Genomic DNA, 21,846 nt, shown 5'->3' with positions numbered 1-21,846 from the left:
AATTTACACATCAGCTCACATCACATCAGTCCTCTTGACTGCTTCTTACTTCTTGTGACATTGTGACCATGGCACGTACATAAGTAATAATGACACTTTGTTGCTTATTTAACACAACTCAATAAGTATTTTTCTTATGGGGTCAATTTGCTATGAACTGAAGGTTTTTATGACATACTTGAATATCAATTTATGAACATGATTTAACTGATAGATCGAGTGAAACAAAGTCAGGACTTCAACATGACGTACCTGTAAAACTGTGTGAATGATGTGGGTGATCGGGTATATTCCTTCGATTATTGACTTGCATTCTGCATATCCAACAAAGTAACCTAACTTCAAAGCATGCATAACTATTGTGGTTAATGCAAACAGACCAATGCCACCTAGAGACAGAATTAATATAGATGGGTTAAATATATTGGTTAAGAAACAACACTAGGCACGTGTGGGAAATGTATACCAGTTGAATGATATGTACAGTCATATTTATTGGGGTTTAATGGGTTTTATCAGGGTTGTTGAGGGACTCTTTGCTGACATTGTTGTTTATTGTGGGCCCTCAACTTTCTCCTCCTACTATGTGGGAGGCTCCTTAGTGGGGGGGAAAGGATACAGTAAACAATGACTAGTTATAAAGAGACCAAGTTGGCTGAATTCCTAGCTAGAGTGTACAGCAGAAACAGGAAGTATGTTATACAATGTATGCTACTGGGACAATAAATACTGCATTGCAGACAGTTTGTATCAGAAGCAGAAGGAAAGCATGAAAAACCACAGAAAGGTAGTAAAATAATTTTATTTAAGAATATATGTTAGTATATTAGACAGTTAAAGAAAAAGTTTTGATGTTGGAAATAAAGGCTGCAGTCAGAAAGTAGGACTAGATAAACCTATTTTAATGAACATGTATTCATCAAGATAAACTTAAACATGGTACTGTCACTTCACAGAAAAACATAGGGGGCCATGCATTCAAATGGTTCCATGAAAGGCATCAGTGTATTCCAAAACTACAATCAGATCATCTCTTTTTAGGAAATGTTTTAGAATGATCAAAGAAACAATCTTATATGTTTCTGATAGGAACACCGGCACTATTTATTTTATTGGTAAGGGCCGTAGTGCATTCATTAAGATTAATCTTTTGCCTCCTGAAATGCAATTTTGCTCATTTGATGTTTAAAGCCATACTCCGGTGATATATATATTTTTTTTAAATCAACTGGTACCAGAAAGTCAAAAAGATTTGTAAATTACTTCTATTTAAAAATCTTAACCATTCCAGAGGAAGTTCTTTTCTTTTAAAATGTATTTTCTGTCTGACCACAGGGCTCTCTGCTGACACATCTGTCGATGTCAGGAACTGTCCAGACCATGATAGGTTTGCTATGGGGATTTGCTCGCGAATATTCGCAATGCAAATTTTATTCGCGAATATCGCATATTCGCGAATTTGCGAATATTTGCGAATATAGCAATATATATTCGTAATTACGAATATTCATTTTTTTTTCACAGTAAACATCCCAGTGATTACCCCTCTCTGCTTCCAGCTTGTGTGGTGTAAAGAAGGCTCTAATACTACTTTGTGAGACTGGCGTGCGAATTTTCGCATATGCGAAAAGTTGTGTATGCTAATTTTCGCATATGCGAAATTTCGCATATGCGAATTTTCGCTTATGCTAATTTTCACATACGCAAAAATAAAGCGCGAATATTACGAATATGCGAATTTAGCAAATATATGATGAATATTCGTCCATATATTCGCAAAATATCGCAAATTCGAATATGGCCTATGCCGCTCAACTCTACTCCTGATCTGGGCAGTTCCTGACATGGACAGAGGTTTCAGCAGAGAGCACTGTGGTCAGACCGAAAATAAATTAAAAAAGAAAAGAACTTCCTGTGGAGCATACACCAGCTGATAAGTACTGGAAGCATACACCAGCTGATAAGTACTGGCACCAGTTGAGTTAAAAAAAAAAAATTTAAATCACCGGGGTACCCCTTTAACCTTAGAGACTTTTGTTGACATAGATATCAAAACACATACACTGCTCAAAAAAATTAAGTGAAAACTAAGATAGCGCATCCTAGATCTGAAAGAATGAACTAATCGAATGAAATACTTTCATCTTTACATAGTTGAATGTGCTGACAACAAAATCACACAAAAATTATCAATGGAAATCCAATTTATCAACCCATGGAGGTCTAGATATGGAGTCACACTCAAAATCAGAGTGGAAAACCACATTACAGGCTGATCCAACTTTGATGTAATGTCCTTAAAACAAGTCAAAATGAGGCTCAGTAGTGTGTGTGGCCTCCATGTGCCCGTATGACCTCACTACAACACCTGGGCATGCTCCTGATGAGGTGGCTGATGGTCTCCTGAAGGATGTCCTCCCAGACCTGGACTAAAGCATCTGCCAACTCCCGGACAGTCTGTGGTGCAAAGTGGCATTGGTGGATGGAGCGAGACATGATGTCCCAGATGTGTTCAATCGGATTCAGCTCTGGGGAACGGGCGGGCCAGTCCATAGCATCAATGCCTTCCTCTTGCAGGAACTGCTGACACACTCCAGCCACATGAAGTCTAGCATTGTCTTGCATTAGGAGGAACCCAGGGCCAACCGCACCAGCATATGGTCTCACAAGGGGTCTGAGGATCTCATCTCGGTACCTAATGGCAGTCAGGCTACCTCTGGCAAGCACATGGAGGGCTGTACGGCCCTCCAAAAAATGCCACCCCACACTATTACTGACCCACCGCCATGCTGGAGGATGTTGCAGGCAGCAGAACATTCTCCACGGAATCTCCAGACTCTGTCACATCTGTCACATGTGCTCAGTGTGAACCTGCTTTCATCTGTGAAGAGCACAGGGCGCCAGTGGTGAATTTGCCAATCTTGGTGTTCTCTGGCAAATAGCAAACGTCCTGCACAGTGTTGGGCTGTAAGCACAACCCCCACCTGTGGACATCGGGCCCTCATGCCACCCTCATGGAGTCTGTTTCTAACCGTTTGAATGGACACATGCACATTTGTGGCCTGCAGTGCCCTGGCAGTGCTCCTCCTGCTCCTCCTTGCACAAAGGCGGAGGTAGCGGTCCACATCTCCACATCTCCTGATGTACTGGCCTGTCTCTTGGTAGCGCCTCCATGCTCTGGACACTACGCTGACAGACACAGAAAACCTTCTTGCCACAGCTCGCATTGATGTGCCATCTTGGATGAGCTGCACTACCTGAGCCACTTGTGTGGGTTGTAGACTCTGTCTTAGGCTACCACTAAAGTGAAATCACCGCCAGCATTCAAAAGTGACCAAAACATTGGCCAGGAAGCATAGGAACTGAGAAGTGGTCTGTGGTAACCACCTGCAGAACCACTCCTTTATTTGGGGTGTCTTGCTAATTGCCTATAATTTCCACCTGTTGTCTGTTCCATTTGCACAACTGCATGTGAAATTGATTGTCAATCAGTGTTGCTTCCTGAGTGGACAGTGTGATTTCACAGAAGTGTCATTGACTTGGAGTTACATTGTGTTCTTTAAGTGTTCCCTTTATTTTTATTTTTTTGAGCTGCGTATGACCTACTTCACAAGCAATCTGTAAGCAAACGGCAATTTACTATCATCCTTGGTATTAACAGGGTGTCATTTTGTTATTTTTGGAAATATATTTTAGGATGAATTTACATGGAGCAATTTGCCACCAATCAAACAGACATGTGAATGGGAAAAAAAAACTGTATTAAGATGGTTTCTGTTTTGTTTTTGTTTTTTAAAATATGACAGCAAATGTTCAATTTCCCTGCAGGGGAAATGAAGCAATGCCAATCCAAGTCCAATGAGTTGTTGTGACAGACACTCTTTGTAGCCACTTTTAACTTCAGCTGAGGGATTATGTTTCTGAGCAGAGTTTCTCCCCTATGAACTCATGAATTCCTTGATAAAGTAAATTAAAATGGGGTTTGTAAACCAGTGACACCCCCCCTCCCCTTTAAACAAAGGTATGTCTATCTGGGATATTCATGTCATGTCAACTGTATGTACCCTATAGATCCCTTGAAATGTAGGGGTTCCCATCCATCAGAAAAAAACTGAAACAGGCAATTGTTGCACAACCACAGTGGAGACAACAGAACACATGTATGGCCACGTCTCTACCTCATCTCCTGTTCTATGGAGTGTCAAGCAGGGAATCAGGGGAAATGACATTGATGTGTTAGATAGGAATACAACTTTGAAAGATCTCCCTGGGAAAAACCAACAATGGGATGGTGCATAGTGCAATGCCCTACAATGTTTCCCATAACAGCAACATTTAGATTACCTCTCTATTGGTGCCATTTCACAGTGATCCTATTAGGCCATGTTCACACATTGGAATTTTCAAGCATAAGAATTCTGCAAGCACATTCCGCTAAGAGTCCCAGTGATTTCAATGGGATTATGCGGCACTGTGCACGCGGCGGAACTTCTGCAACAAATGTCCCAATTCCTGAATCAGCAGAAATAAAAGATATGTCTATTCTTCTGAGGAGTCTGCACAGAAATGCGTTGGTGCATTACCGACTAGTCCTACCGCCGGCCTGTTCTGCCGATGCTCCGCTGTCAGGGAAAATCTGCACAGAATTTTTCTGTGTGGACATTCAACCATGTGAACATAGCTTAACAGTGCCAATTACCCCACCCCACAGAGATTGACAGCCGCATTCTGCTGCTCTCCACTCCTCTTCTGCTGCTCTGCCCCTAGACATCTTATCCCCTACCCAAAGGATAGGGGATAAGATGTCTGATTGCTGGGGACCCCTGCGATCTCAGCTGTGGCACCCCTGACATCCAGTGCACAGAGCGAACTTCGCTCTGTGCCGGATGACTGGCAATGCGAGGCCGAGGCTCGTGACGTCACGGCCATGCTCCCTCAATGCAAGTCTATGGGAGGGGGCGTGACGTCCGCCACACCCCCTCCCATAGATTTGCATTGAGGGGGTGTGACCGTGATGTCACGAGCACCTGGCGCTGCACCCAACGCTCTAAACACGCAGGGTGCAGCAGGGAGATCGCGGGGGTCCCCAGCGGCGGTACCCCTGCAACCAGACATCTTATCCCCTATCCTTTGGATAGGGAATAAGATGTATAGGGGCGGAGTATCTCTTAAACATGGAGGACCCATGGGAGTGACCAAGAATGAGCTTTTATGGGGATCTTCCAAGACCTGCACAGATATCTATGATAAGTAAAAGTAAGGCAGAACAGAGTCACCATCTAATAATAGCACTCCATTCATTGCACCAGGAGAATATGGCTCCTTTTTGACAGCCTGTGTAACCCTCATTTATAGCATTTCAACACATCTCTATGGTACCATACAAAGCCAATGTAAGATAAGAAACAGAGGGTGGTTATTAATGGTACTTATTCTGATTGGGTGACTGTTACTAGTGGGGTACCACAGGGGTCAGTCTTGGGTCCTGTTCTATTTAATATATTCATTATTTAATATATTAATTGAATAGTAAAGTAGCAATCTTTGCAGATGATACTAAACTCTGTAAAGCGGTAAACACTATAGAGGACAGTGCACTGTTACAAATGAATCTGGATAGGTTGGAAGTTTGGGCTGGGAAGTGGCAGATGAGGTTCAACACTGATGAATGTAAGATAATGCACAAGGGGAAGAAAAATCCAGGCTGGGATTATGTATTAAATGGGAGCACACTTGGGACGACTGACATGGAAAAGGACTTTGGAGTCTTAGTTAACAGTAAATTTAGCTGTAGTGACCAGTGTCAAGCAGCTGCTGCCAAGGCAAATAAAATCATGGGGTGCATCAATAGGGGCATAGATGCCCATGGCAAGGAAATAATTCTACCGCTGTACAAATCACTAGTCAGATCACACATAGAATACTGTGTACAGTACTGGGCACCAGTGTACAAGAAAGATATAGTGGAGCTGAAGAGGGTTCAAAGACGGGCAACCAGAGTATTACGGGGAATGGGAGGACTACAGTACCCAGAAAGATTATTAGAATTGGGGTTATTTAGTTTCGAAAAAAGAAGGCTTAGATGCGACCTAATAACTATTTATCAGGGGGCAGTACAGAGATCTCTCCCATGATCTATTTATACCCAAGACTGTATCTATAATAAGGGGGCATCCTCTACGTCTAGAGGAAAGAAGGTTTCTACACCAGCACAGATGGGGGTTCTTTATTGAAAGAGCAGTGAGACTGTGGAATTCTCTGCCTGAGGAGGTGGTCAGGAGGTCTCTGTAAATGAGTTCAAAAGGGGTCTGGATGCATTTTTGGAGAGTAATAACATTACTGGTTATGTATACTAGATTTATAGGGACAGAACGTTGATCCAGGGATTTATTCTGATGCCATATTTGGAGTCGCTTAAAAAGGTCATTGCCACTATTGCCTCTTGAGAAAGCCGCGGAGGCGGCGAAACATGTAGAGGCGGCAATTGTGTTTATGTTTTAAGCGACACCAGAGTGATCCCTTTAACAGGCAGCCACTGCAGGGCTACCTAGCACCTGAGAGGACATTGATCCTATAGATGCACCCACTGATATATTTGGATCACATGGTTGTCAGTTTTAATCGTTTTTGTTGTGGGAACTATATTTTAATCAATATTAATAAAAGCTAATTTTTAAGGGGTAAGCAATAGGGGTTTACACCCCGGGCTTCGGCCTTGGGGTTTAGTTATTGAGTCTGATTTTGGCCCCTTACTACCCTAAGGTAATTTTTTCCATATATTTGGAGTCGGGAAGGAATTTTTACCTCTAGTATGAGGTTTTTTTGCCTTCCTCTGGATCAGCTCAACAGGGACTTATTAGGGTTATAGGTTGAACTTGATGGATTCTGGTCTTTTTTCAACCTTATGGACTATGTTACTATGCTACTAAGAGACTGATTATGTTAAATTATAGAGGCATCAGAGCCAAGTCTCTCACTGTGAAATCACGACGTTTATCTGTGGTTATACAAAGAACTGCAGAACTATGTACAAACAATACATTCACTGAGAGTAAAGTATCAAATTCAATTCAGGCTTTGTACATAGCTACTACTTAATGTCACTACTGATCAGTTTTCACTTGGCTCTGATATAATGTTACTTAGGGAACATATATAAACAATGTCTAACACACCCAGAATTGGAGATAGTATTATTTTTAGAAAGCTGGCGGAAGTGGAAATCGTGACATGTATGTCATTTTGTGCTACCTGTCATATCTGCCCAGGGGCCAGGCCACCACCTACGCTTCCTTTCTTGATTTTATGACTTTGTAAGTTTTTCCATCAGGTAATATCTGGTTTGGTCACCCAAGACAAATACGTAGTCAGTCAACTCCTTTGTTAGGCTAAATTCACACCATATCAGTGGAGCAATGTCTACCTTTTCACCAGAAAAATCTCTCAACTTGTGCATCAACACGCTCCCACCATTTCTGGCAAAAAAACTGGCAAGGTTTGGGCAGGACCAAAGGATAGCCCTTTGCAAAAGTTTGGCCCCCAAATGCTGAGTCTAGTACATTCTGCACTGTTGAGTCCACTACATTCTGCACTGCAGGAAACATTTGCATGGAAATTCACATAAAAATGTGAAAAAAACACGAATATTCGTAATTACGAATATATAGTACTATATTATAAATATTCCTGAAGTCGCAAAGTGCCGATATTCGCGATAAAAATTCGCATTACGAATATTCGTGCTCAACACTACTGCTTCCAGTGCCTCCCTTTCTCATAAAGTGCTCCACATTGGTCCGCCATAAAACAGATTGTTCCCCATGTCCCCTTTGTTACATAAAGCTCTCTCCCTGCCCCTTCCTTGCTCACAGACTTCCCTCATGTTCTCCCACGCATACAGGGTGTTCCTTGTGCCCCAACCACAAAAAAAAATGCCCAAAATGACCATAACATACACAGTTAAACCAGTGTTAAACCTCAATAGTCAGAGTACCTATCATATATCTGATGCTGCTTCCAATGCCCTTTGCAACTGGAAAGATTAGTGCAGTGGGAAGATAAACTCCGACTCTGAAGTAATGATCAGAAGCACACAAGTAAGCACAGTCATGTAAACAAGCTAACGGGGGGTTGATTACCTTTGCACATGGGTGATATAGGTTTTAAATAAAACTATTTTCAATATAATGGAATGAAGAAGTAAAGGCTGCATATAGTGCATACTTGTGTTTTCTTTATATTATATTAAAATTAGTTGGATGAGCTGAAACATTTCAGTGTGATAAATAAGCAAAAATAGATGAAACTGGGCAAGAAACAAATACATTTCATTGCACTGTAGACAAAAGATACAGTATGTACCGGGAATTTTGTATCTCTACCCCACATTATATATTGTGTATACCTTTTGTATATATCTTCTATCTATATTTACAGTTTTTTTTTTTGTAATATCCCAATATAAACGAAAATACTTGTCTATCAGTTCTTATTTGAAACTAAGTTTAGGATAAGTACCTGACAATGTTAAAATAAACATGTTATCTAAAGGGAAAAAAATGTGCGCTCCTAGTTTAGTATGTTTTGGGGAGGGGGAGACCCCTATATATAAAGTAGGTAGAAATTATGCTTACCGGACTTTGTTGTTCCACAACACCTTTGTATGCCTGTAGTCTCACCAATGAACTGGATAAACTGCCATTGCATCCTCCTTGGACCATAAGGATGAGCCGGTATTAATGCAAAGGTAGTTTCGGACCGATAGCAGGTACAGAAGGAAAAATAGATCAGCTCACCGCTCAAATATGAAGGCCCCCAGACACAAGTACCGTATTTTTCGCCGTATAAGACGCACTTTTTCTTCCCCAAAACTGGGGGGAAAAAGTCGGTGCGTCTTATACGGCGAATACACCCCTATCGCGGCGGTCCCTGCGGCCATCAACGGCTGGGACCCGCGGCTAATGCAGGACATCACCAATCGCGGTGATGCCCTGTATTAACCCTTCAGACGCGGTGATCAAAGCTGACCCTAACCCAGCTGTTCAGTCGGGCTGTTCGGGACCGGCGCGATTTCACCGCGGCGGTCCCGAACAGCCGACTGAATAGCCAGGTTAGTGCTTACAGGACACCGGGAGGGACCTTACCTGCCTCCTTAATGTCTTCTCCGTTCAAGGATCCCCTGTATGGCCGGCGCTCTCCTTCCTCGTCATCACGTCGTCGCGTACGTGCGTCGGCGTGCGTAACGACATGATGACGGCGACGGAGAGCGAGGATACCTGGCCGGCAGCAGAGACGTTCCGGAGCGACGGGGACACGGCGACAGCGATGGAGCGACATCCAGGGCAGCGGTGACGGGTCCGGAGCGGCGGGGACACGTGAGTATTACCTCCTATGCAGTGGTCTTCAATCTGCGGACCTCCAGATGTTGCAAAACTACAACACCCAGCATGCCCGGACAGCCAACGGCTGGGAGTTGTAGTTCTGCAACATCTGGAGGTCCGCAGGTTGAAGACCACTATTGGGTTCAAAATCTTAAATTTTTTAGATTTTGCACCTAAAAATAGGGTGCGTCTTATACGCCGGTGCTTCCTATAGGACGAAAAATACGGTAGATGGAAATGCAGAAGCACGGATTCAGGGATCCACCACTGGCGTTTCACTCCGATTTTTGAGTGACATGTCACTACCCACCTTCACTATGTTTCTTTATTTTTAAGTGGATGAAGTAAACGTTAAGTTTTATTGCACCTGCACCTTTGGAAGCTGGATTTTCCTTCCCTTTTCTTCTGCCTGTAGTTTAGGACCGAACTTCATATGGGAAAAGTTGAACAATATCTAGTGGCGCTTCACCTGGTGAAACTAATAGCTCCAAAGTACTCTAAATTAAAAGCACTTCTCTTAATTGCGTAAAATACTATTCCACAAAATGAAAAACATGTTAGAATATCAGGCTTCGGCAGTGATAGTTTTTACATTACTTTCGTATAGTGTTGTAGGTGATTGGATATGTCTTACGTTTATGGTTTATTTGTGTCATCTTTTCTTTCTCATAGTTGAAGGGTTTTTGTGGTACCTGGTTATAACCCAACTTTCTGACAGATGCCTTGATGTGTTGCTTAAAGGAGCTCTGCAGTCTGCAGCCCTAGACATTTATATCCTATCCACAGGAGAGCCCCCCCCCCCGCGATCTCCTTTACAGGGCCCCGGTCTCTACCGTGCAGGAGGCATGTCGGCCGCAGCATGACGCTGTATCCGCCATGTCCCCTCCATGTATCTCTATGGGGTTCGTACATCCCCACCTCTCCCTTAGAGGTGTATGGGGGGGGGGGGGCGTGTTGTTGACCTCCGTGAGTTTGACGACACACGCATTAGCGCAGGGAGATCATGGGGGGTCCCAGCGGTCGACCCCCCGCGATCAGACACTTATCCCCTACTGCAGTACTCCTTTAAGCTTTGTTTAAGCTAATCCTTGGGATTCAGATGAACCTTTCGAAATTACATTTGTTCAGGCCTGGGAGTTAATTTAATACCCCCCTTTCTAAATGGTTCATCCTCTGTGATATGTCAGATTTTTTAGATCTGCATACAATTATTTGGACATTGCATGTTACCCTGACATTGACTCATTGTAGGGAGGATCCGAACTTAGCTTTGTATAGCTGTTTGTTTAATCATTGCAGGTGCAACCATCAACTCCCAACTATAGCAATTGCTCAATAGAATTAAATATTGTATCTGTACACAGTTAAAGCTTATTTTTTTTGTAATTATGTCCTTTTTCTCATTACTGTATTTTTGAGTAAAGCCACATTTGATATACAAGGTATTTCAAATCCCTCAAAATGTGGGATATTGTAAAGGTTCCTTTTACCTCCCCCTACCCCAGCTACTCACAGACTGCTCCTTATTCATACAGACTGCTCCATAAGCACCCTTCCATGATTCTATCTTCTGTAGCAGACAGCGGTAGATTTAAAGGGGTATCCCGGCGCTTAGATATCTTATCCCCTATCCAAAGGATAGGGGATAAGATGCCTGATTGCGGGGGTCCCGCCGCTGGGGACCCCCGTGATCTTGCACGCAGACTGATTTTAACTGGGGTGCTGCATGCAAGATCACGGGGGTCCCCAGCAGCGGGACCCCGACAATCAGGTATCTTATCCCCTATCCTTTGGATAGGGGATAAGATGTCTAAGCGCTGGAGTACCCCTTTAAAGCTACATAGACATACTGACACTACAATTGCATTCCAATTCCCAGGCAAGCATGGCACAGAAGGAGTAGCCAATCCAAATAGGAAGTAGTTTGACCGGGTACAGAGAGTCTTAGTATAACAAATTACCATGATAAAATGACTGCCATTGACCTCCTAGTGTTAATATTGTATGCGCTTTTGGTTTACTGTGCTGGTGATTACCATAGTGCCCAAAGACTTTAATGTTTTTAACATTAGCCCTTGATGTGTTTAATATGTAGTTAACAAGGAAAAGTGTACATATTAAAGGGGTAGTTCTTTCCAGTCTGACCACAGTGCTCTCTGCTGCCACCTCTGTCAGGAGCACATCCCTATAGTAAACCTCCTCTGCTTTAGACAGTTCCTGACACAGACAGAGGTGTAAGCAGAGAGCGCTGTGGTCAAACTGGAAAGAACTACACAACTTCCTCTGTAGTATACAACAGCTGATAAATACTGGAAGGATTAAGATTTTTAAATAGAAGTCATTTACAAATCTATATAACTTTCTGGCACCAGTTGATTTGAAAACATTTTTTTTCCCCACCAGAGTACCCCCTTTAATTCCATTATATGATCTCATGATGCAGAACCAATACTGAAAAGCATGAAATTAATACAATGGGTTAGGAAATATTTGATATAGAGATACCTCTGCGTGGTGTATGGGGGACATGTTTTGATCAAAAAGTGTCCTAAGAGCCTCCATTTTTTTGACCAAGAGTGCTGCTGCAACCTTTTTTTTTTTTTGTATACTTGATATAGAGACTGTATAATGTTGTCAGGAGGTGGGGAGCATTATTGTTGCCTAGTGATGGTTCTTGCGAAAGGCAAGCAATAAGCTGTAATAGCTATTGTAAATGTGTATGTCTCTTCAAACAAAATGTACAGATTGTGTTACAATTAACAACACTGTTTATGCAAATCAATGATTTAACCCCTTAAGGACATCCCCCATTTTGCCCTTAAGCACACAGCCAATTTAAATTTTTGTGTTTTCGTTTTTTCCTCCTCTCCTTTCAAGAGCCATAACTCTTTAATTTTCCCCCCTACAGAACCACATGAGGGCTTGTTCCATGCATGACCAATTGTACATTGTTATGTCACCATTCATTTTACCATAAAAATGTATGGTGAAAGCCAAAAATTATTATTTGCCAGCAAAAAAAAATAAGAAAACTGCCTTTTTGCATATTTTGGGGGGCTTGGTTTTAACACACTGCATTTTATGTTAAAATAATAATATGTTCTCTTTATTCTGTAGGTCAATGCAATTAAAATAATACACAATTTATATAGTTTTTCTATTATTGTACTACTTTCAAAAAAATGCTAACTTTTTTAATAATATTGGTATGCATACAATTGTCCTTTTCTGAGTCCTATAACTTTTTATTTTTCCGTATACAGGGCTTTTTAATTATTTTTTTATTTAATTTTTTACTGATATTTGATGTGATTAAAAATCTGTAGTTTTGGTGTTTGACTTTCTTTTTAAGCTTAAGCTGTTTTTAACAATTTTGACAATTACACAAGCAGCGATACCAAATATGTAATTTGTATCTCTAATTGGAAAATAAGGATGATTTTATTGTTTATTAGGGGAGGGGGTGTCACGATTCGGCTGGCTGGAGGTGGATCCTCTGTGCCAGAGAGGGATTGGCGTGGACCGTGTCGGTGGACCGGTTCTAAGTTGCTACTGGTTTCCACCAGAGCCCGCCGCAAAGCGGGATGGTCTTGCAGCGGCGGTAGCAACCAGGTCGTATCCACCGGCAACGGCTCAACCTCTCTGACTGCTGAGATAAGCACGGTACAAGGGAGTAGACTTCATCTTCACTTCGAGAGCAGTCAGAAAGGTGTCGTACTCTATGGTCCCCTGCTTCTTCTCTGACCACAGGGCCATTCGATTCCGGGGGACTCTGGGCCATGGATTCCCACCTGGCCCAGGCTCCTGGAAGTTGAATTGTGCCCTGTTGGAGCAGAGGGAGGTCATGGAGGAACTTAGGGATGCGTACCTTGTATGGCGAAATGACAAATGTCTGTTCAAGTGCATCAGCGATTGGTGGGAATGTGTTAAAGTCGAATTCCGTTGTTTCTTTCAGGCAAAAGGCAGACAACAGGCGTGTGCGAAGAAGTGGGACTTGAGGAAACTGCAGCGCGAGCTGCGGTCCCTGCAGGACCTGCTCCAGTGTGGCTGGGACGTCAGGGAGGAGCTGGAGGAGACCAAAAAGAGCTTGAAAAGGCACTTTGAGGAGGAATCCAAGCGAATCGTCTTTCGTTCCAAGGTGGAGAACCTGGAGAAGGGTGAGAAATGTAACTCTTTCTTTTTCAGGAAGCTCCATGCCGGCCACACGCCCCTGACTGAGCTACGAGATGAGACCGGACACATGAGGAGCGGCAAGGAGGAAGTGATGGGGGTCGTCCACGACTTCTACAGCAACCTCTACGCCCCCAAGTCATCCGACCCCGAAGCCGCCGAGAGGTTCCTGTCAGGTGTCACTAACGTTGTTGATCCCGCAGGTGCGGCGGCTATGGACGATCCCTTGACGGTGGGGGAGCTGCTCTCTGCCGCTAAATCCTTTAAGCCCGGCAGGACCCCGGGCAGTGATGGTCTCCCGGCCGAGCTCTACGTAGCGCTGGGTGACCTGATCTGTCCGGACCTGTTGGAGGTGTACGAGGAGATGGTGGTGGGGGGCAGAATGCCTCCATCGTTGAGGGAAGGGATGATCACGATCTTGTATAAGCGGAAGGGGGAGAGATGTGACCTGAAAAACTGGCGTCCCATCTCTCTCCTGAACGTGGACTACAAGATCCTCGCCAAGGTGCTGGCCAACAGGCTGAAACCTGTTATGGGGCAGATCGTCCATCCGGACCAGACCTGCAGCATTCCTGGCCGCAGGATTGCTGACAGCCTTGCCCTTGTGAGAGACACGGTCCATTACATCCAGGACCGCGGGGGCCGCGCCGCCCTGGTCAGCTTAGATCAGGAGAAGGCGTTCGACCGTGTCTCCCACGCATTCATGGACAGGGTTTTGCGCAGGCTGGGTCTGGGGAAGATGTTTTGCTCTTTTGTTAACGTTATGTATTTTGACATTTACAGCACGGTGTTGGTGAACGGCTGGAAGACTGACCCCTTTTCTATTCTTTCAGGGGTTAGACAAGGCTGCCCTCTTTCACCTCTCCTTTTTGTTTGTGTTATAGAGCTCTTCGCTGAGACTATCTGGCAGAATGGAGTGATCAGAGGGATCACCGCACCAGGACCAGATCGCCACGAGGTCAAGTGCTCGCTCTACATGGACGACGTGACCGTCTTCTGCGCTGACCAGCGTTCGGTGACTGCACTCGTCCAGACCTGCGAGGACTTCGGCAGAGCTTCGGGGGCAAAAGTCAACTGCGGGAAGTCGGAGGCCATGCTCTTCGGGGAGTGGCACCTGGCTTCTTCCGCCCCCTTCCCCTTTACGGTTAAGCCGGACTTCATTCAAATTCTTGGAGTCTGGTTCGGGAAGGAAGGAGCGGCCCTTAAGTCTTGGCAAGACCGACTAGGAAGGATAAACTCGAAGATCGGACTGTGGAGCTCCAGAAAGCTCACGATGGAAGGGAAGGCACTTGTCCTGCGGAGTGAAGTTTTGCCTGTGCTCCAATATACCGCACAGGCCTGGCCTCCCCATACCACAGTTTGCAAGGCCATCACCCGGACAGTGTTTGGCTTCGTCTGGGGCAAAATGGACAGAGTCAAGAGGACCGTGATGTACAAGGAACCCCGCAAGGGTGGGAAGGGAATACCCGACATCCCCGCTCTGCTGAGGGCCTCCTTTGCATGTGTCACGGTGCAGCGGACTCTTGTTGAAAAGACTGGCTCAGCGGGCAGGTCCATGTCTCGCTTGCTTCTCATGCCCCTCTGGAGACAGCTGGGCTGGGACAAGTGGGACAGCTCCATCCCTTACAACTGGAACACTCCCTGGTTCTATGGGGATGTTGTCCGGTTTGTGAGGGAGCACCAGCTGGAAGGGCTGAAACCCGACCTATGGAAGCCGAAGACAATCCACAAGCTCATCCGAGCTAAGGACTTGACCGAGCTGGTTCCGGGACTCCCCGCAGCCACTGCAGAGACAGTTTGGAACAATGTGGCCTCAAAGCGGCTTACCAATGGACACAAGGACTTGTCGTGGATGGCCGTCATGGGAGGTCTCTCTCTCAGGTCATTCATGCATGCCCGCAACCTGTGCAAGACCCGGTACTGCCCCCGTTGCCCCTACGTGGAGGAAACATCTTTCCACGTGTTTTGGCAGTGCCCCTTTGCACAGGGTCTGTTGGACGCCCTAGAACATGAACTCAGAGACTCAGTGCCCAGGAGCTGCCTATCGTACCATTCGGTGCTTTACGGCCTGTTCCCTGGGACCCACGACGTGGAGGCCATCCAGGAGGCCTGGCGCCTTATGAACTGTTTTAAGGACGCAGTATGGCTTGCCAGGAACCGCCTCGTGATCAACAGGGAAAACATGTCCGTCCGGGACTGCCGCAGGTTCATCAAGAACCTGCTTAGAGACTATTCCATCTTGGACAGCTCGGCCGTTGATGAGGAAGAAGAGGAGTGAAGACCCCTCTCCTTCTCCCATGTCTCCCTGAAGATACAGCCCAACAGTTTGGCCCTGTGATCCGCCCCCTCCCTACCCCCACATAGTCGCCCACACCCCTACCCCGATCACAGATTGTATTATTTGGTTTTTGTTTGATCTCTTGTGCCTTTCTATTGCAGGATTGAGCTGAATGTTAGAGTAGCATGGTGTGCGATGTATAGCTTAGGGAACCTTTGCTGTGTATTGTACTATCATGCTTTGTGTGACTGTAATTTATTGTACGACTTGTAATGACTGAACGGAAAATAAAGCTCTTTCAATCAAAAAACAAGGGAGTAGACAAGAGCAAGGTCGGACGTAGCAGAAGGTCAGGACAGGCAGCAAGGATCTTAGTCAGGGGCAACGGCAGGAGGTCTGGAACACAGGCTAGGAACACACAAGGAAACGCTTTCACTGGCACAATGGCAACAAGATCCGGCAAGGGAGTGCAGGGGAAGTGAGGTATAAATAGGGAAGTGCACAGCTGAAGGTACTGATTAAAACCCATGCGTCAATCAGTGGCGCACCGGCCCTTTAAATCGCAAAGACCCGGCGCGCACGCCCTAGGGAGCGGGGCCGCACGCGCCGGGACAGCACAGACGGGAAACGAGTCCGGTAAGTGGGTCGGGATGCGCATCGCGAGCGGGCACGTCCCGCATCGCGAATCGCATCCCGGCTGGGAACATTATCGCAGCGCACCCGGTCAGCAGGTCTGACCGGGGCGCTGCGAATGGGAGAACGCTGTGAGCGCTCCGGGGAGGAGCGGGGACCCGGAGCGCTCGGCGTAACAGGGGGTTTTATATAATTTTAGAAACTTTTTAATTTTTTTTTTATCCTTTTTAAGACCCCACAGAAAACTTTTATATGCAATCATTAGATTGTATTCACTGTATAATGCTATGTTTATGGGAAAGTATCGCACAGTAAGATACGCAATCTATTGGTACAGCCTGGCTAAACCAGGTACATGTATGCCCTTGTATGTTTAGGCCCAGGGGGCAAGGGCATACCTATACACCTGATGTCCCAAATGGGTTAAAAGAGGACTGTCGTTTTAAATAACTTCCTTACATTGTATAGCCAATGTGATTCCCAACACTTTTGTAAATCACTTTATTCCCCAAAAATCTATACTTACCCAAATAAACAGCCTTTAAGGAGTACTCCAGTGGAAAAAAAAAATGTTTTTCATCAACTGGTGCTAGAAAGTTATACAGATTTTTAAATCACTTCTATTAAAAATCTTAATCCTTCCAGTACTTATCAGCTGCTGTATGCTACACAGGAAGTTCTTTTGCAGGCTGCATGCTGCTTTAGGCCTGCGGCCTACAAAGGTCCTGGAGCGAAGCAGAAACCTTTGCATCCTGCCTCAAGCGCTGGGCCATACACGACATCACTCATCACTAGGCTACAATAAAGGGTAGGAGAAGGGAGCTCTTATTTTCTTTCTAGAAGAGAGGACTTGTCTACCTACAAGGGGGATGGGGAGGACTGTCTACCAATAGGGAGACCCATGTACCTTAAGTAGGACCATTTTACTAGCTATAGGGATGCACCCTTTTACTAGCTGCAGGGATGCACCCATTAACTACTAAGTGGCACCTATCTACTAACAGATAGATCTGAATAGCTACAGGAGGCACCAGTCAACCTACTGGGGGACTATGTACCTAATAGGGAGCTTGTTCAGCCCAATCCACTTTTACCAGCACTGTCATGGCATAGAGAGGAGTTTGTGCATTGATTGACCAGAGAATTAATGTATGTGAACTACTGACAAACAACCCAGCTCTGTTCCCACCCTCTTGTGGGCTTAGGAACAGCAGTGAGAGTACTAAAATCACCTAGTGTATCATCCTCATGATAGGCCATCAATGTCTAATCAATGGGGGGCCGACACCCAGCACTCCCTCCGATCCCCTGTTTAGTAGAACGGGGCTCCAGTGAATACCCGATGAACTACTGGAAGGAGTTGGCTCTGTTCATTGTGTAGTGGTATTATGCCTATGAATAGGCCATTAATGATACTCAAAAAACTTTAATATTTGTGGACACTGTAAATACAATTTTCCCCGTTTAGGAATTGTTGGAAACTATTTATCTGATAACATCTGTAAAGAAGTACTCCGGTGGGAAAATTATTATTCTTTTTTTGTTATTCAACTAGTGCCAAAATGTTAAACAGATTTCTAAATTACTTCTATTTACAAATCTTAATCCTTCCAGTACTTATCATCTGCTGTATGCTCCAGAGGAAGTTCTCTATTTTTTGAATTTTATTTTTCTGTCTGACCACAGTGCTCTCTGCTGACACCTCTGTCCATGTCAGGAACCGTTCAGAGTAAAAGCAAATCCCCATAGCAAACCTCTCCTATTCTGTACAGTTCCTGACATGGACAGAGGTGTCAGCAGAGAGCACTGTAGTCAGACAGGAAGGAAATTCAAAAAGAAAAGAACTTCCTCTGTAGTATGCAGCAGCTGATAAGTACTGGAAGTTATTTACAAATCTGTTTACCTTTCTGGGACCAGTTGATTTAAAAATAATGTTTTCCACCGGAGTACCCCTTTTAGAGGAGTTTGAAATAGCCTTTGGGTGGAGGAACTGGAAGATGGAGGCTTTTTGGTTGAGGATTTTGGGCAATTTCCCTTTTCCCCTCATGTAATTCAGGCCTGTATGTGGTTTGATGGAAGATGGGCTGACATGTCTGTATTTTTTGTACATTTCCCACAGAAGGTGTTAGTTCTATACAAAAAACAACTACTAAAACAATAATAACACATTGACTTACATCGCAGCCACCTGGCACCAGCGTGTCCATCTCTCTCAGGAAAACCCCATGTCTTTCTACTACTTACAGCCATATGAAAAATCATCCACAGGATCTGAATCAGCATTAAAGCGATCAGGAAGATCAGCCGGTCACTTTCAGACAGGCCATTAATCCGTAAATAGGCGGCAAACATCAGAAGAAGTCCAACAATGAAGATGTTAATGCCATACTGTCTGCTGGCAACCTCACTGTTCTTATGCTTCCTGCCCGAAATCCTTTTCATGCTTCCAATATGTGGTTCAGCCATAATAGGAGGAGGAGGTGGCAGAGGAGGAAGAATCATTTCATCTTTGAGATCCATACTTTCTGGAGTTGTTCCATTGACTGAAGTGGACCCACTGTTGGAAATCGTGGCCATACCTATTCATAGAAAGAAAATGCCTGTCATGAACCATAGCAATTCAATATGTCTATATATGTGTGGTATACTTGGACTTGACACCATGTTACAATGTATATTCTATTATTTATGGGGGGAAAAACACAACCTAATTATCTTGCATAAAAGATATGTGATCGAGTTAGCTCTGCTACAACTCTATACAGAGTGCAAAAGATTATTATTATTATTATTATTATTATTAATAATATTATTAATAATAATAATAATAAATGAATATAATAAATTAAAACTGGGTACCATCTAGACTATCATAGTCACGCTCAGGCACCACTCATTTCAATGGCTCAATCACAGTCAACTAGTGACTACATTTTGGTCATTTACCATGTTTTGTTATGTTGTGAACTTAAAGGGGTACTCCGGTGGGAAACTTTTTTTTTTAATCAACTTGTGCCAGAAAGTTAAACAGATTTGTACATTACTTCTATTAAAAAAATGTTAATCTTTCCAGTACTTATTAGCTGCTAAATACTACAGAGAAAATAATTTTCTTTTTGGAAAACAGAGCTCTCTGCTGACATCTCTGTCCATTTTAGGAACTGTCCTGAGCAGCATATGTTTGCTATGGGGATTTTCTCCTACTCTGGACAGTTCCTAAAATGAACAGAGGTGTCAACAGAGAGCACTGTGGTCATGATGTCAGCACAGAGCTCTGTGTTCCAAAAAGAAAATAATTTCCTCTGTAGTATTAAGCAGCTAATAAGCACTGGAAGGATTAAGATTTTTTAATAGAAGTAATTTAGAAATCTGTTTAACTTCCTGGCAACAGTTGATTAAAAAAAAAAAAGTCAGCTTCAGAGGAAAAAAATATATATGTTAGGTAGATGCAGAGAGCACTGTTGTCAGACTGGAAAGAAGTACACAACTTCCTCTGTAGCATGCCGTAACTGATCAGTACTGGAAGGATTAAAACATTTTTTAATAGTAGTAATTTAAAAATCTGTATAACTTTCGGACACCAGTTGATTTGAAAACATTTGTTTTTCACTGGAGTACCCCTTTAAGCACTTGTCACTGGTGCTGAATTACATCGCTGTACTGTTTAGGTCTATTATTTTTTTCCGTAAACCAAAAGATCCCACATGGTCTCAGCTAATAATTTTCTGTCAGTTTACATGAAAACAATGATGTTAATACTAACATGGCCCAGACATGTTGAACAATGGAAAGTGTTTAATAGCTCTGTATTCTCCCATAGGAGTGCACCACATTGGGCATTACAATGAATGCTGCATAGATCTTCTACTTTTAAAATTTTATTTAGGATGGAGGCATCTAGAGATGAGCAAATTTTCGAAAAGTTCGATTCAGCTGATTTGCCAAATTAAAAAAAAAGAAATTTGATTTGATCCGAATAAATTTGCGGCGAATCGATATAATAAAGTGTGTGTGTGTTTTTAACTTTTTTCCCTTTTTTTCTTTATTAAAAATTTTTTTTTAGGTAGTACTACTACTTCCAGAATGGAAAAGACTGTTCCATGATGGGTGTAGTAGTACCTGTACTAATAGACAGATCTCCCCGGGTGTCAGAAGTGATCCTCCTGTATGATGTATAGAAGCGGGTGGCTGGCCGCTCTTCTGCGCAATCCTGTACTATGTTCTGCGATGTGAAGTTCTTCACATCACAGATTCATATTTCCTGCAAAGAGCTGTGATTGGCCAGATGGTTACAGCCAATCACAACTTTCTGCAGTAAATATGAATAATAGGTATATATACGGCAGTGCCGGGGACAGAGAAGAGCAGCCGGCCGCCACATCTATACATGATACAGGAGGATCACAGAAGGTGTCAGGAGTGACACCTGCTGTGATCTTTCCTTTACTGCAGGTACTACTGCTCCCAACATGGAGCACACTCTGCTCCATGCTGGGAGCTGTAGTACCTGCATTAACCACTTAGGGACCAAGGGCGTACAGGTATGCCTTCGCTCCCTAGTACTTAAGGACCAAGGGCGTACCTTTACCTTGGGCAGGGACCATACCTTGGGCATGGACCGGGGGGTGACTGCTGATGGACCCCCCCCCCCCCCCCATGTCGTCGATCGCCACAAATCGCCAGTGAATTCACACCGGCGATTTGCAGCGATTCCAGGTCACACAGGTCTCCAATGAACCGGTGACCCGGAAAATAAGGGGGATCGGGGTTGTCCAAGACACCCACGATCCCCCTGAAGGTATAGGGGTGAGGTGGCAGGGGTGCCACCCCTCCTATCCCTCCTATTGGGAGTTCAGAAGTGACGACCAATAGCAGATCGGGGGAGGGAGGTTAACATTCGGTTCCCCCATTCTGCTCACCCACTGTTTTCCGGGCAGAGCAGGGGAACCGACAGGAACCGGCGCCAAAGGTCCACTTACCCATCGGCGGCGGCAGCGGGCGGCAATTGGCGGCAGCAAAGGACAGCGATGCGGCTCCCTGGATCCTACAGAAGCCCGTGAGTTGCCTAGCAACATCTGGAGGGCTACAGTTTGGTGACCACTATACAGTAGTCTTAAACTGTAGCCCTCCAGATGTTACAAAACTGCAACTCCTAGCATGCCCAGATGGCTGTTTGCTGTTTGGGCATGCTGGGATTTGCAGTTTTGCAACAGCTGGAGGGCTACAGTTTGGAGATCACTGTGCAGTGGTCTCTAAACGGTAGCCCTCCAGATGTTGCAAAACTGCAAATCCCAGCATGCCCAAACAGCTGTCTCAGCATGCTGGGAGATGTAGTTGCGTACCTCCAGCTGTTGCACAACTACATCTCCCAGCATGCCCTTTGGC

General features: G+C 44.4%; 1 protein-coding gene across 1 annotated transcript in view; it reads right to left on the bottom strand.

The window, feature by feature from the left end:
- LOC130296478 (proton channel OTOP1-like) overlaps positions 1–19,038 on the bottom strand; it is a 73,848-nt gene extending 54,810 nt beyond the window's left edge. The window contains exons 1-2 of the mRNA XM_056548460.1: positions 18,639–19,038; positions 253–389 (exon numbers count right to left, since the gene is read on the bottom strand). Of these exons, the coding sequence (XP_056404435.1) occupies positions 253–389; positions 18,639–19,038 (537 nt within the window). The remainder of the gene's footprint in view (positions 1–252; positions 390–18,638) is intronic.
- Between the last annotated feature and the right edge of the window lie 2,808 nt (positions 19,039–21,846).

Source organism: Hyla sarda, chromosome 1 (genome assembly GCF_029499605.1).
Source record: "Hyla sarda isolate aHylSar1 chromosome 1, aHylSar1.hap1, whole genome shotgun sequence".
In the NCBI taxonomy this organism is placed as follows: Eukaryota; Metazoa; Chordata; class Amphibia; order Anura; family Hylidae; genus Hyla; species Hyla sarda.
The sequence above is the reverse complement of the archived record's forward strand: the minus strand, read 5'-3'. Positions and strand labels throughout refer to the sequence as shown.